The 13,684-nt window shown below is 33.5% G+C and overlaps 1 protein-coding gene across 3 annotated transcripts; it reads right to left on the bottom strand.

Moving 5' to 3' along the window:
• Nucleotides 1-2,463: 2,463 nt before the first annotated feature.
• On the bottom strand, nucleotides 2,464-9,662 carry LOC112707481 (proteasome subunit alpha type-3). 3 transcript variants are annotated; one of them, XM_025759224.3, is made up of 11 exons: nucleotides 9,151-9,662; nucleotides 7,154-7,347; nucleotides 6,815-6,854; nucleotides 6,639-6,722; nucleotides 6,306-6,379; nucleotides 5,479-5,565; nucleotides 5,307-5,391; nucleotides 5,134-5,180; nucleotides 3,923-3,988; nucleotides 3,191-3,281; nucleotides 2,464-2,735 (listed from the first exon to the last, which is right to left on the bottom strand). In XM_025759224.3, the coding sequence occupies exons 2-11, from the start codon at nucleotides 7,255-7,257 to the stop codon at nucleotides 2,664-2,666; spliced, it is 750 nt and encodes a 249-aa protein (XP_025615009.1). In that variant the 5' UTR covers nucleotides 7,258-7,347; nucleotides 9,151-9,662; the 3' UTR covers nucleotides 2,464-2,663. The 3 variants fall into 3 exon arrangements, with proteins under 3 accessions (XP_025615009.1, XP_025615011.1, XP_025615010.1); XM_025759226.3 differs by having other exon boundaries at nucleotides 7,154-7,352; nucleotides 9,151-9,554; XM_025759225.3 differs by having other exon boundaries at nucleotides 7,154-7,413; nucleotides 9,151-9,550.
• Between the last annotated feature and the right edge of the window lie 4,022 nt (nucleotides 9,663-13,684).

Genomic DNA, 13,684 nt, shown 5'->3' with positions numbered 1-13,684 from the left:
GGTATGGAATCTAGAACTTTAAGTATAGACTATATTGTGGTTGATATAACATCAGCCTATAATGCACTAATAGGTCGGACAATCTTGAACCGACTCGCTGTGATCGTTTCTACTCTTCATCTCTGCATGAAATTTTCGACTTCAGAGGAAATCGCTACCATAAGAGGAGATAAGAGGTTGCCACGAAAATATTATAATGAAAGCTTGAACCTACGTGGAGGCATTAAGGGAAAAGAAGACAATGCCATTGAGCTTGGAGGTGTCCGACCACGAGAAGACCTAAGGCCACGACTTGGAAAAAAGACAAAAGAAGTTCAAATTAGAGATTAGGCCGAAAAAATGACAAGAATATGAGCCAACTTGGATAAAGAATTGAAACCAGATCTCGTTAAACTCTTACAAAAAACTCTGATTTCTTTGTCTGGAAAGTCTTCGATATGCCTGGAATACCCAAACCTTATGAGTCACAAGTTCTCCATTCACTTGGGTTCACGACCTGTTCAGCAAAAATGACGAACTCGATCTTGAATGAGCGCAAGTCGTTGAAGAGCAGGTCCAAGCTTTATTAGAAGCCGAGTTCATAACTCTTCGTCGTGATGCTTTAGCTCCATAGCTTGTGCTCTTCTTTGGTATTTTTCTTCTTATTGTTCATTTTTTTAGGCAAAAAAATTATCCCAAGACTTTTATATCCTCTTTTATAGAATTTCTTTTTTATGATGTAGATAATTTAACAACTAAAAATATACATTCATCTATAAAAAAAAATTGACTAGATGTCATCATTTTATTTGAGAATCAGATAAAATGAATGCAATGATTGAAGAACTTGATCTAAATTTTTCCTTAGCAAAACCCAAGTTTAATTTGAAAGAAAGAACAGCTAAACTCCTAGGCAAATGCTACTTGCAAGATTGTAATTAGTATCCGAAGAACTCTTTGGATATCTATTAGTACAAGTTTTTTGCGTTTTTCATGCATTAAAAACTTATGCTCTTGATTTGTATTTTTATTTTCAGTGTTTTTTATTTTTAGAATTTTGTAAAATAAAAGATAACAGTAAAAATAATAAAATTTTATTTTTTTACTTTCGACTCCTAATTTTTTTTTTTTATAAATTTTAAAAACAGAAAACACTAAAAATAAAAATATAAATCAAAGTAACTCTTATTTTTTTTTATCATTTTTTCATTAAAATTCTTGTATTCTTGAATTCTTAAATAGTATCCTCAAAATGTTAGTTAGCTAAACTCAATTTAAGAAAAAAATAGTATGTGTACATTCAAAATCAGCTATTAAATCAATTATTTTATATTACCTATACAATGAGATAAGACACATGCACATTTGAACATATCACGGATACAAACATGATATGGAAAACGAATGACTTAAGGTATCTCAAATATGATATTATATAATTAATACTTAAAGTTTTTTTCTTAACTAATATTTTGGTGTTTGTATTTTTTGTTTTGTCTTAAAAAGAATATAAGTGACATTGTTTAATAAAAAAAATCACTTTTTAAGTCTGACCCAATTGCCCTAATGGCCAAACATAATTTCCACATTCTCAACTTTTCAAGTTGCACGCTGTCAAGGTGTTGCACAGTCTTTTTTTTTTTTTTCCGTTCTTCAACCTTCCCTAGAGTAGAAAGGCCGAACCAGAGAAGGAGCTTTGAGCAGAGAAAGTGAGAATAGATTGAGGGAGGAAGGAATGAGCAGACAGGATCAGATGGAGGAGGACGACAATGATATCAACTGGAAAGAAGACTTCCGATGATGACAACGATTGAGTGCAACAAAGAATTCGAGTTGGCCGCCTAGGTGCTCTGGCAGCCTACTAATTCTTCACTATTCACGGTTTCTAGTTTGGTTCAACCATCCGATTTTGCAATTACCTCTCTTTTACAGGTTGATTCGATTTACAGTTCAACTGATCAATTTGAACTGATTTTTAAAACCATGGTAAAATATTTTTTTTCAAATTGACTAAACTTATTTTCAAATGTTAATCACAGTAACACTTTCTCATTATAGTTGGTGTTATTCAAAGTTTCTCATGTTAACTAAATTGGTAAGTAGAGTGTTATTTTGAACATTGATATTAATATTTTTATCACAAACATCCTTGTTGGTACAAGGACCTTAACAATCAAACAACACATCACTTGGAAAAGAAAAGATAGATAAACCCGAAAATTTGACCATATTCTCGTACATGAAATTCGATGAAGTTTGTAACCCTCAAGTGTAATTTCAACACAGTACACACCCATTTCTTTCCCCCTTCTTTCACCTGTATATAATAAGCTCCACCCTAGGCAAGCCAGTGTCCTGCAACGGAAAACCTTTTCCAATCCAAATTTCTTCGCCCTACCCAAGAACTGTCCAGAAGAAAATGCATTCCAAGTTTCCAACAGATAGAAAACAAACTTGATGGTAAGTTGAGTAAACATGGGCAAGGAAGACACAATGCAAACATAAAATCAATAACCGAAGGCCAGAATCTAAAGTACTTCCTTCAGAAGATTTATCCATAGGAACTCGACGTTTAATAATCAAGCATAGAAAATCCCACATTACATTTCCTTTAAAAGTTCCAAATGCTGAAATAGCCAGTTATAGAAATACATCTCTAGAACTAAATAACTATTTCAATCTGACTAATCTGCATCCATTTCTTCAAGAGCAGCTTTGGCTGCTGCCTTAGCTTCTTCTAGAAGCTCATCGGGGACCTGCACATGATCAATTCAGAGGCATGTAAGCTAACAAAATAAACAAAGAAACGCTATGCTAGAGAACAGCCAATCACTAACATAAAGGTACTCTTTGGTAGTGTAGTAGGAGTGTTTTGCTAACAAAAAGGTTCTGTACTAATAAACTAAGTGTATCCACCTATAAATCTTTCAACAGGTTTAGACAAGAGCATATCATTAGTTAGATCAGGGTAACTACATATCCTAAAAGATGGATGTGATGCAAGTGTTTGAAAGAATAGACATCAGATTCAATCCCAACAATAGAAAAAGAGTAAATGTAAAGTACACAATACACATGAAAAAGTATGGAGACGTCAAAAAGTACACCGCCCAAAGATCTTTGAGAAGAAAATGACAGATAGCAGATCAAAATATTAAACCCAAAAATTACAACCTGTTACAAAGTATGGATACATACAGTTGGAACTTACCTTTTGATGTTGGCGATTTGATTCATCACATACCCAACTCATTTCAAGTTCAAAGTCTTTATCCTTTGCCTCATCATGAACTCCATAAATACTGTTTGGCGAAGAAAAATAACAAAGATGGTTGTAAATAACAATCCATATCAAGACATTGACTTGGAGAAAGAATAGTATGTCAAGAATAAACATCCTTCCCTTATTATGGAGTAGAAAACTGGATTATAAAGCTAACCATCCCATACAATACTGACAACTAAAACAATTCGAAGCAAAAAGGGGAACTTTTACCATCTGCAATCTCTATAGCTCAATACATGTAAAAAGATAAATTTCCCCATAGTAGCAGTTTAGAAAATATTCAATTTTACTCCTTCCAATTGAGGGTTGAAAAATTCTTCATGATTCTAAAAGATGCAAGGGGTTTTCCGAACTTTTAAAAAATGACTTTAAGAGTTGTAGCTTAATTGTTCATAAAAAAACCAGCAATTATCATGATAAATCACTGATTTGATCAGATTTCTTGATTGGGAAAATGCAATTTATCCATACTAAGTTTGGTTCTATTGCACTTCAATTCCAACACAATGAAGAATGAAAATTATTGTCAATGCTTGACAAAAGTTGAAGGACTAAAATGCTCACATCAATGAACACATCAGAGACAGAAGGCAATTCATCTAAATAAAAAACTAAACACAAATTATACATACTATATCTAATAATCACGGTACTTACATCTTGGCTACTTCAATAACCCCTTGACGGCAAGTCATATCAGTAAGCTTTAGCTTCTCGATCTCTCTGCCAATAATTTAACAAGATAATTTAATATCTTACAGAATGAGTCAGCTATCTCGAGAACAATTTGAATCAGATCAAGAAAGAAAACATGGTGAGATCTTGGAAGGTGATAACATGAACCAAATATAGCCAAGGCTGAAAAAATCAATTACAACCCATCAACAAAAATAAAAGAAATATTGCAAGAATAACAAAATTCAAGCTTCCCGTGCTCCATGCAATATCTAAAGTTCCCTATTTACCTAGATATAATATATTTTACACCTTATATACACAGAGAAACAGAGATTACATTGCAGAATGTACACAAAATAATCAACCAGATATACACACACACCAAATTCAAACATCTCCATTTTATACCCTCCCCAGACAGCAAGACTGCACAATGACAGAATCCTCATACACTGAGCAAGCCTTCATGGCTGATAGCAAAAAAGATAAGAAACACCCACCATATTCCAAAAGGCTGATTCAAGTTAAGCCCAAAGGCGAAACTAAATTTAAACTACAAAGGCAAAACACACAGATACTGGTCATACTTCCATTGCCACTTGAACACCCTGTAATCAATCTTTTCAATACAACCTAATTAAAATTTAAATTTGATCACAAATCTACTATTTTCAGTATTCGGGATTTTGATGAAGATGCCAGAAGAAATCCTTCAAACAACAGTTGAAGAGATTTTGCATGGGACCAATGTTCAAACCATCAAGGAGTAAAATTCTAATTCACATTAGTATTTTCTTGCATTTATGTTTATTCAACTCAAACAGTACACAACAAAGTCCAAAAAGAGGACAGAAAAAATTGCAGCATATCTTGATCAGTCTGACAAATTTTACACTCGCAATTAAAATAAAAAAGGGAAGGTCTACCCTCCCACTTTATTACCTTCAGCAGATTACTATCGAATTTCACAAAGCAAGATTCTATATAATAGCAACTCAACATAGTTATTAAACAGCACAAATGTTTTTCTATATCATTTACCCTCCAACCAAACATACCCTATGCCAAGAGAAAGCCAACAATGGAAATTGAAAGGAGGATAACCTCCCTACCAAAAACAATTAAAAGGAAAATTTAATTTTACATTTATTATTGAATATAATAATTATGATTAATGTTAATTCCCTTACGTTTTTGCAGCCTGCCTGCCTTTCCCAATTGCAGCACCAAAATATCTCTAGAACATAGCAACATGAACAAATTAGTATAAAAGCTGTATGTGGAACTGCAAAGAAAAGGAACCTCAATAGTTCAGGTATTGCCAAAGATAATATCAGAAGTTGTCAACAAAAGGTTCACTAACATAGGAAACGCCAGAAGGTTCAACCATGTACAATTGTGGTCCATCTCTATCATAACCTCCTAGTATGACGCCACATCCAAAAGGTCTGTGAAATTGCCAACAATATGTTATTGATGTAAAAAATACGAAAAAGTACAGCTTAAAATGGTGATGCGAATCAATTTCACTAAACCTGAGCCACCAGTATAGTGTGCAAAGGTGCACATAACTAGCCACGCGTTCAGCAAGTTCCTTAACAGGAATAGGTTCTCCATACACACTGCAAAGAAAAATAAGCTAGAAGTGAATATTATGTAATGGCAAGATATTGATCTTTAATTGGGCACTATACACATAAGGAAATGGGTAAAAACACAATATTAGCATGCATATCAAACCTAGTCCGTTCAACACTACTACACTAGTTCTCTTATCCCATAGTGATTCAATCATGACATTCAATCTAAAGCATGAAAATGCATGAGTACTGAAAACCCAAGCATGATATGGTTCATTTCAATCCAGCGTCACCAACAACAATGTGTTAGATCATAGATGTTTGAAATGGGTATAAACCAATAATTTTAATGGTGCACTAAAAGTTTCTTTCTGAATGAGGAGTTTAGCTTTTGATTATATTTTATCACTAGAAGGCTGAGAAGTAAGAACAATAAAGTAAACTAAATCATCACTGTGTTATTTGAACAGCAGTTGAAATACCTACCAATCAGTTTCAGGGAATCATACATTGTCACATTGACAATAAGTCAAGCAAAATATAGCAGAATAAAAAGAATAATAATAATTGGTGGAAATCAAAATCAAAATCAAAACAAGGCTTAGTCACTTTCCAGTGATTTAAATTTCCAATTAGTTCATTTGCGTTCAATAGCAATAACACATCCAATCCAATCTTAGTCAGTATAGACAATACACTTAAACGAATGCATCAGAGAAAATGAATAAGAATATAAGGGCAGGGTGGACTTTGTTGGGATATTTCAGGATAATGTAATAAACCTGTCATAGTTAGTTGCTTCAGACTTGGTCCTCGCAACAATTTGCCTACCATCAGCTGCTAACCCTGCCACGGCCTAAAATTGGAAAAAGATTCATGCATACATAAGAAAAGGTTCAAAAACATCAAAGCAACAGTAATGAAGCCGCTGATATTATCCCCATAAAACAATAATAATGAAAACAATGTCTATTTTTTGTAAACCATTTATTGTCGTTAGATTTTTTTATTGGAAAAAAAAAGGAGGGGAGGGGTGAGTAACAACAAAAAAATAGTAACACACTAGCAAGCTGTACAAAATAGTATAAAAATTCGAATTGTAAATAACTTAGTACCATGCCAGAGTGGCGATGAACAGAGTGTATTCTCCGATTAGAACCCGGTAACATCATTTTTGAAGCAATAAGTTTCTCCACGCCCTAAAACCAAAACCAAGTTTTTTTTATTTGTTTATATTTGTTAGGAAAGACAAAAACAGAAGGAGTACAAATATTAAATCAGAATAACCTACCAACACAATGCCATCCTTGCATTTGATCCCTATAACAGTCCTGCAACAACAATGTTGCAATTGAAAGATCGCAATACACAAAAAAAAAAATTATTCAAAACCAAAAATCAAAATCAACCATCATTCAATTACTCCGGAAAAAAAAAAAAAAAAAAGCTAAAACCCACTCCTAAACAGAGTAAGAAAACCAAGCTAACCAATGAACAATTGTTTACTAATTCCCTTTTCCCCAAAACCCTGACCTAAAATCGATGATTTCAGTGTAGGTAAAACCTTCAGAAGCAATTTTATGAATAAAAAATGCGAGCAAAAAACAAAAGAGGGGGGAGAAGGGTTTACCCGCTATTGTCGACGGCCTTGGCGGCATACTCGATCTGGAAAACGCGGCCATCCGGTGAGAAAGTAGTGACCGATAGATCGTAACCTGTTCCGATGCTGCTCATCGCTTACTTGAGTTTGATATTCTTCTTCTTCTCCTCCTTCTTCTTCTTCTTTGAAATTTGCTTTTTAAGATGTTTTCTTTGCTTCTCGGGCTTGGCTTGCGCACAAAGCAAAATTGTGTTTTAGGCTTGAATATTTCACAGTAAATCAGTAATGCACTGGTGCAGTTAAACACAGCCAAAACACCATGTTAAAGATGGCAAAACAATTTTAGAGTTTATTTCAAAGAATTTATATAATTTTTGAAGTTTTAACATAAATTTTCAATTAGATAAAATAGAAGATTTCAAATTGTACATATAAATGAGGATTTTAACTCTATCTCGCTTTAAAATACAATTAAAATATACAAAAAAAAACGTCTATTAAATTAATTACCAAATAAATTGTTTATATAAAATACATATTAAAATTCAAAATATACGTTTAAAATATATAAAATAATATACATGTGCAGAAATATATATAGATTTTATTAATTGATATTTATTGTTTTTCAAATATGTACCATATTAAAAAAATATTTATTTAAATAATATAAACAAATTAGATGAAATCTGAACTCTGGAAAGTGTTAAATAAAGAAATTAAATTTGAATAAATAAATCATCTCATAAACACTATTTTAAAAAAGGTTTTGAAAACCGGATCCATCATTGAACCGTTCTAGTTACTGGTTCACTAGCTTATTGGTCCAATCGGTTCGACTGGAATAACCATTTTATAATAAAATATAAAACTTAAATGAGGAGTTAACCATTTTTATTTCTCATGATAACTTTTCCCCTTTCTTTTGTTCCCTTTGCCCCCTTCGACAAGTATTTCAAAAGTTGGATTAATATTTGCAATTAGGGTTCCCAAGCTTATCCTCTAGCACAGCTCTCTCCTCTTTAGTCACATAATCTAGTAGGATTAATATTTGCAAAAACACATTATTTTCATCATTTATCTTTCACTGTAAAGTGTAAACCGAAGATTGATGCAAAGTATCATTACTCATCAGAAATCATCATCTTACTCAATATGATATGTATGCCTTAGGAGTTAGGACACATGTTCAATGAAATTCTAGAAGTTGGTTTTCAAACAACTAACTCGTTGTATAATAAAATTACAAGCTTTTGACCTCTAGCCAAGTTCCATGCCATAAGCCATATATAAACCAAATCAAAGGCTACTAAGGGCCAAATCTCATCAGATAACATCACCAGTACTAAAATTCATCCAACCTATCTCAAACCCAAAATAAAACTTTAGTGCACAAGGACAAGTTATGCATGGTCTACCACATCTCTTTAAGTAGTATAACTATATAATCAAAGCACAACACGGAGAATGCAAAAAATTAAGCTGCACAAAGCATAAGAATGCAAAAACAGCAGCACAGCCAGCAAACAAACAGCACTGTAAAAAAATAGCAACAAACAAGAACAATAAGAAAAAACACAGCAGTGAACAAACATCAACAATCAGAACCATCAAGAACAAACAGCAACAACAATAAACACAACACTGAACAGTTAAATAAAAAAATACAAGAAACCTAACAAACACAACACAGAACCATCAAAAAGTGTTAATAATTTACCAGCAATTAACATCACCACAAAATTGGCAACCAGCGGCAATAATGTTCATTACTCATCATCAATAATAAAAATTATTGTGCATTAAATCATTGATCACGAACGAAACAAACTAAATTATATTGATTCAAGAAAGAAAACTCAAAACAGGAGAAAAATAATGAACAAAACAGAGATTCAGGATTTCAGTGAGCAGCAATTGAGGGAGAAGGAGCAAGAACGCCAACGAGCTAATCAATATAATTTGATAATTTTTGAAAGAAAAAAACACGAACAACAGGCACTAGTAATGAGCAGAGAAGCCATTACCTTCGATCTGAGCAGTCTGGGCAGAGTGTGAGGGAGAGCGGTTGAGCCCGACGGACGACGGCGACCAGGCGACGAGCACGACGACGGACGAGGGCAGAAGTGCGGCTAAGCAGACGAAGACAACGCCGGACGCTGAGCTCGAGGAAGAAGCTGCGATTGGTGAGACCGTGAGAGTGAACAGGGGTTGGAGACTTGGAGCACGACGACAGCGCAACGGACGGCGGTCTCAGTCCCTGCGGCGGTGGTGGAGGTTAGATGGCTAGGGTTTGTTTGAGGGCAAAACCAAAAAGCTCCGAACTTGAGGATGAACGTGCGAGTCAGTGTGAGGAGAAAGGACTCCAAACGGCGTCATTTCATCAAAACCTGCCGGGTCCCAACTCGATCCGACCAGGCGGTTCTCGGCTGATTTAGCGGTTTCCAAACCGTTTCAATATAACGTTTATTTTCATATTTTGTGAGACCGAACTGCAAAAGCTTTCGGTCTTCAATTGGACCGGTTTACCAGTCGATCCACTCCAATTTTCAAAATCATGACTTTAATAATTGTATGCTTCAAAAGGACTAAATCTCCATTTTAATCCTAAGATTCATGCAATTACTCATTTTGGTCTCTGAATTTAAAATTATCTATATTGGTTCTCCAGATTCAAGTTTGGGCACCAATATGGTCCCTCGACTCTTTCCAGTGATGATTAGGCAAATGGAGTGCTGAGATGACATTTTTTTTGTCACGTTAGACGCTGTAACAACTAGTTGATGTTAGCGTCTAACGTGACAGGAAAAGTGTCATCTCAACACTCCATTTGCCTAATCATCAACAGAAAGAGTCGAGAGACCATATCGGTGCCCAAATTTGAATCTAGAGGACTAGTATAGATAATTTTGAATTTCGAAAACCAAAATGAGTAATCGCATGAATCTCAGGGACTAAAATGGGGATTTAGTCGCTTCAAAAGTAACGTTGTTGTTTCATATGATGGTTTCATATGAGAAAAAAAAGGTTAAATAAATGAAAAGTGCTTATCTCATAAAGCGTTTTAACTATGGTTTTGAAAATCAGACCGAATCAGTTGATCGAACCAATTTAATCAAGAACTGAAAGTAATTATGGTTTAATTTAGTAAACAAAACCGTTAAATAAAAAGTCGCTTGAAAATCATTAAACTGGCCGCTTGAAAACCATTTAAAAAGCCCTGTTATTCAATAAAAACCATGTTTTTAACTGTTTCATTTTCCTGACAAGCTTGTAAACTTTCGTGACACTTATATAAGACTCTTGGGCTTGTTTTTATATGTCAAAACATAGAAAAGGTCCTAGGCAATCTAATTCGGTATTTCTAGTAAAAAGTTAGAGAACAGAGGTTTAGGTTTTTGGAGCACTGAGGATGGTTTTGGTTGAGTGAGAAGGCGGTGTATATATTGGTGATTGTTGATAATGAATTGTGAGAGTGGTGGACTGATGAGTTTTAAATGCATTGTGAAAGTGGTAAACTAATGAGTTCTAAATGAAATTATTTTTGCAAACCACTGATGAAATATTTTAATGAGATTGTTGAAATGCTATGCACCTAGTAAGGACGGTGGTTAATCCTGCTTGTCGAGGTAATGAGATTGTTGAGACGTTATGCGCCTGGCAATGACGGTGGTTAATCCCATTTACGTTGAGATGTGAGGTCCGTGGCAAGAGTATCCCGCTTGCATCCCTTCGGATCACTAGAGTGTGCAGGCACTATATCCTGTACCGTGTTCCGGGCACGATATCTCGGGGGTTCCCATTATGATTCCGAATGGCGACATCTCCATGGAGATGTGTTGGGTTAGCAGTTGAACCGACAATGTGATATCACAGTCAATAGGACAGGCATTCATCATGTGCATCTTTTATCTGTTTGCTTGCTTTGCCGACTTGTATTGCTTGCCTAATTGTATAACATGCCTAATTGCCTAATTGAATTATTTGATATACATGCTTATACTTGTGCTTTTCTTGCATTGATATTATCTGTGTATTCTACTGGGATTGAGGAGGTTCGGAAGGTGGTGGCGATGGGATCGCATGGAGGATAAGTTGGTGAAGGCTGTGGGACAGCAAAGAGTTGTTAGTTTAGAAATCCACTAAATTAGATTACCCCTTTTATTATTATGGATCCAAGATATGCTTCAATGTTTTAGTTATGCTTTAACATGAATCTTGTGATGGATATGAAGTTCTAGGATTGTCTCTGGCATCATAAAGTCTTATATCTTACATCACTGGACACTATTACCATTCCGAAAGCCTCCGGTTCTCATACCATATTCTGTTATTTTTTCAGATGCAGGTTGCAACCCACATCGGTGAGTTGCTTTGATGGTGACAGAGCGGAGGATCCTGGATATGTTTTGAAGTCTTTTGGTTATTTTATTTAGTTTCTCTTACTTTTGTATTTATTTTGCCTAGAGACTTACTTTGAGAGAAAAATTTGTATAATCTGTTTTACTATCTAAGCTCTGTATATCTATATGTGACTAGTTGGCTTAAACTCCGCAAGCGGCGGCTAGATCTCTATATTATTATCTTTTGATATATCTATTTACATATACCTTGATATCTGTACATATATCTTGTGCTTCGTTTAGTGTAGCTTCGTGAGTACGCTTTGCGCTTTTCAAACTCTGTTTTTGAGCTGTATCATTCATCGGGTTTCTATAATATATTATTTTTTCTGTATATAATATGTATAAGCTTTAGAATTGTCGTAACTTTTGATTAACCTTTGCTTTACGATGCGAAGTAAGGCTTAGGGTAATTAGGGTGTTACAAAAATATTTAGTTAAATAATTAATAACTAAATTAATAAACGTCTATATAATTTAATTTAACAAATATTCTCCACATACAAGTATTTTTTTTTATACAAGTCCATACAAATCTCTTTAAGCTAATTGACCTCACGTGCTACTATCTAACCAACTTTTCAATTAACGCGCGAATATATAACTGCCTTTTTCAAAAGGATTTCGTTTCCATTTTCGAATTTTCTCATCATTTTCGATCTACGTTTTCTTCTATCTCTGCATTCTCTACGTTTCTCTTTGTTCGTTTTTTGCATTATCTTTCTTCATTTTTTGTAATTTCTTTTGTTATCTACGTTTTTGAAATCAAGCTCTGAAACCAGTTTTGAACAATTATCTCGTTGTTGAAGATAATGAATGATTTAAGTTCAGATTGTCAATTGAACTAGAGCGAACTGGATTATAGTTTTGAATCCAATCAAGTGGTTGAGGTATGGTTCGATTCTAGTTAATATTTTCGTTAGTAGTTTATGATTATGTAGGTGAATAATCTTATTTTTGTTTGTGAAAATTGATGTTCATCATTGATAGTTTGAATTTAATATAATGTAGGAGTTCGGCATTAAAGAAAATATTTTTGTGTATTGTAACAAATTTTGGTGTAAAACTAAGATATTTATGTGTATTGTTAAGAATTTTCGGTGTGTATTGATAAGTTATGCATAATTCAAAATTCTTCTTCTCCTTCCTTCTTATCTTCTACTACTACTTCTCTTTTTTTCATCATCATCACCATCTTCTCTTCTTTTTTTTTTCTTATTCATCTTTTCTTTCTTGTTTTGCCTTCTCAAGTTTCTTCTTATTTTACTCTCTTAACAAGAATAAAAAACAAAAAAATCAAACAAAGAAGAAGAAGAAACACATAATACTACAAAATTACTTGGAAGAGGATGAATCTACATTCATTCAACTAAAAGAAAGAAAGAAAGAAATAAGAAAAAAAAAGAAAGAAAAAATGCAGCATTAAAGAAAACATTTTTGTGTATTTGCAACAAATTCCAGTGTAAAACTAAGATATTTTATGTATATGTTTAATTTTTTTTGTTTTTTTGTACTGATAAGTTCTGCATAATTCAAAACTCCTCCTCTTCCTCCTCCTCATCTTCTGCTACTTCTTCTTCTTTTTTCCATCATCCTCACTATTGTCTTCTTCTTCTTCTTTTTTCTTATTCTTCTTTTTCTTCTTGTTTTACCTTTTCAAGTTTTTTCTTGTTTTACTCTCTTAACAAGAATAAAAAAATCAAACAAAGAAGAAGAAAAAACACATAATACTGCAAAATTACTTGGAAGAGAATGAACCTACATTCAATCAAACAAAAGAAAGAAATAAATAAGGAAAAGAAGAAGAAAAAAAATACAGCATTAAAGAAATATTTTGTGTATTTGCACCAAATTTCGGTGAAAAACTAAGATATTTATGTGTATTGTTTAAGAATTTTTTATGTTTTTGTACTGATAAGTTTTGCAAAATTCAAAACTTTTTCTCTTCTTCCACTTCATCTTCTGCTACTTCTTCTTCTTTTTTCATCATCATCACCATCTTCTTCTTCTTCTTTTTTATTCATCTTTTTCTTCTTGTTTTACCTTCTCAAGTTTCTTTTTGTTTTACTCTCTTAAGAAGAATAAAAAAAATAAAAAAGAAGAAAAAATACATAATACTGTAAAATTATTTAGAAGAGGATGAACTTACATTCATTCA

The sequence above is a fragment of the Arachis hypogaea genome, chromosome 8, assembly GCF_003086295.3.
Source record: "Arachis hypogaea cultivar Tifrunner chromosome 8, arahy.Tifrunner.gnm2.J5K5, whole genome shotgun sequence".
Lineage (NCBI taxonomy): Eukaryota > Viridiplantae > Streptophyta > Magnoliopsida > Fabales > Fabaceae > Arachis > Arachis hypogaea.
The sequence above is the reverse complement of the archived record's forward strand: the minus strand, read 5'-3'. Positions and strand labels throughout refer to the sequence as shown.

Excerpts from the sequence above, each read along its gene's own strand:
- LOC112707481 (XM_025759224.3), bottom strand. The coding sequence starts at position 7,257 with ATGAGCAGCATCGGAACAGGTTACGATCTATCGGTCACTACTTTCTCA. Across the intron at positions 6,855-7,153 it reads AAGGCCGTCGACAATAGCGG|GACTGTTATAGGGATCAAAT; the intron begins GTAAACCCTTCT and ends TTGTTGTTGCAG. Across the intron at positions 6,723-6,814 it reads GCAAGGATGGCATTGTGTTG|GGCGTGGAGAAACTTATTGC; the intron begins GTAGGTTATTCT and ends TTTTGGTTTTAG.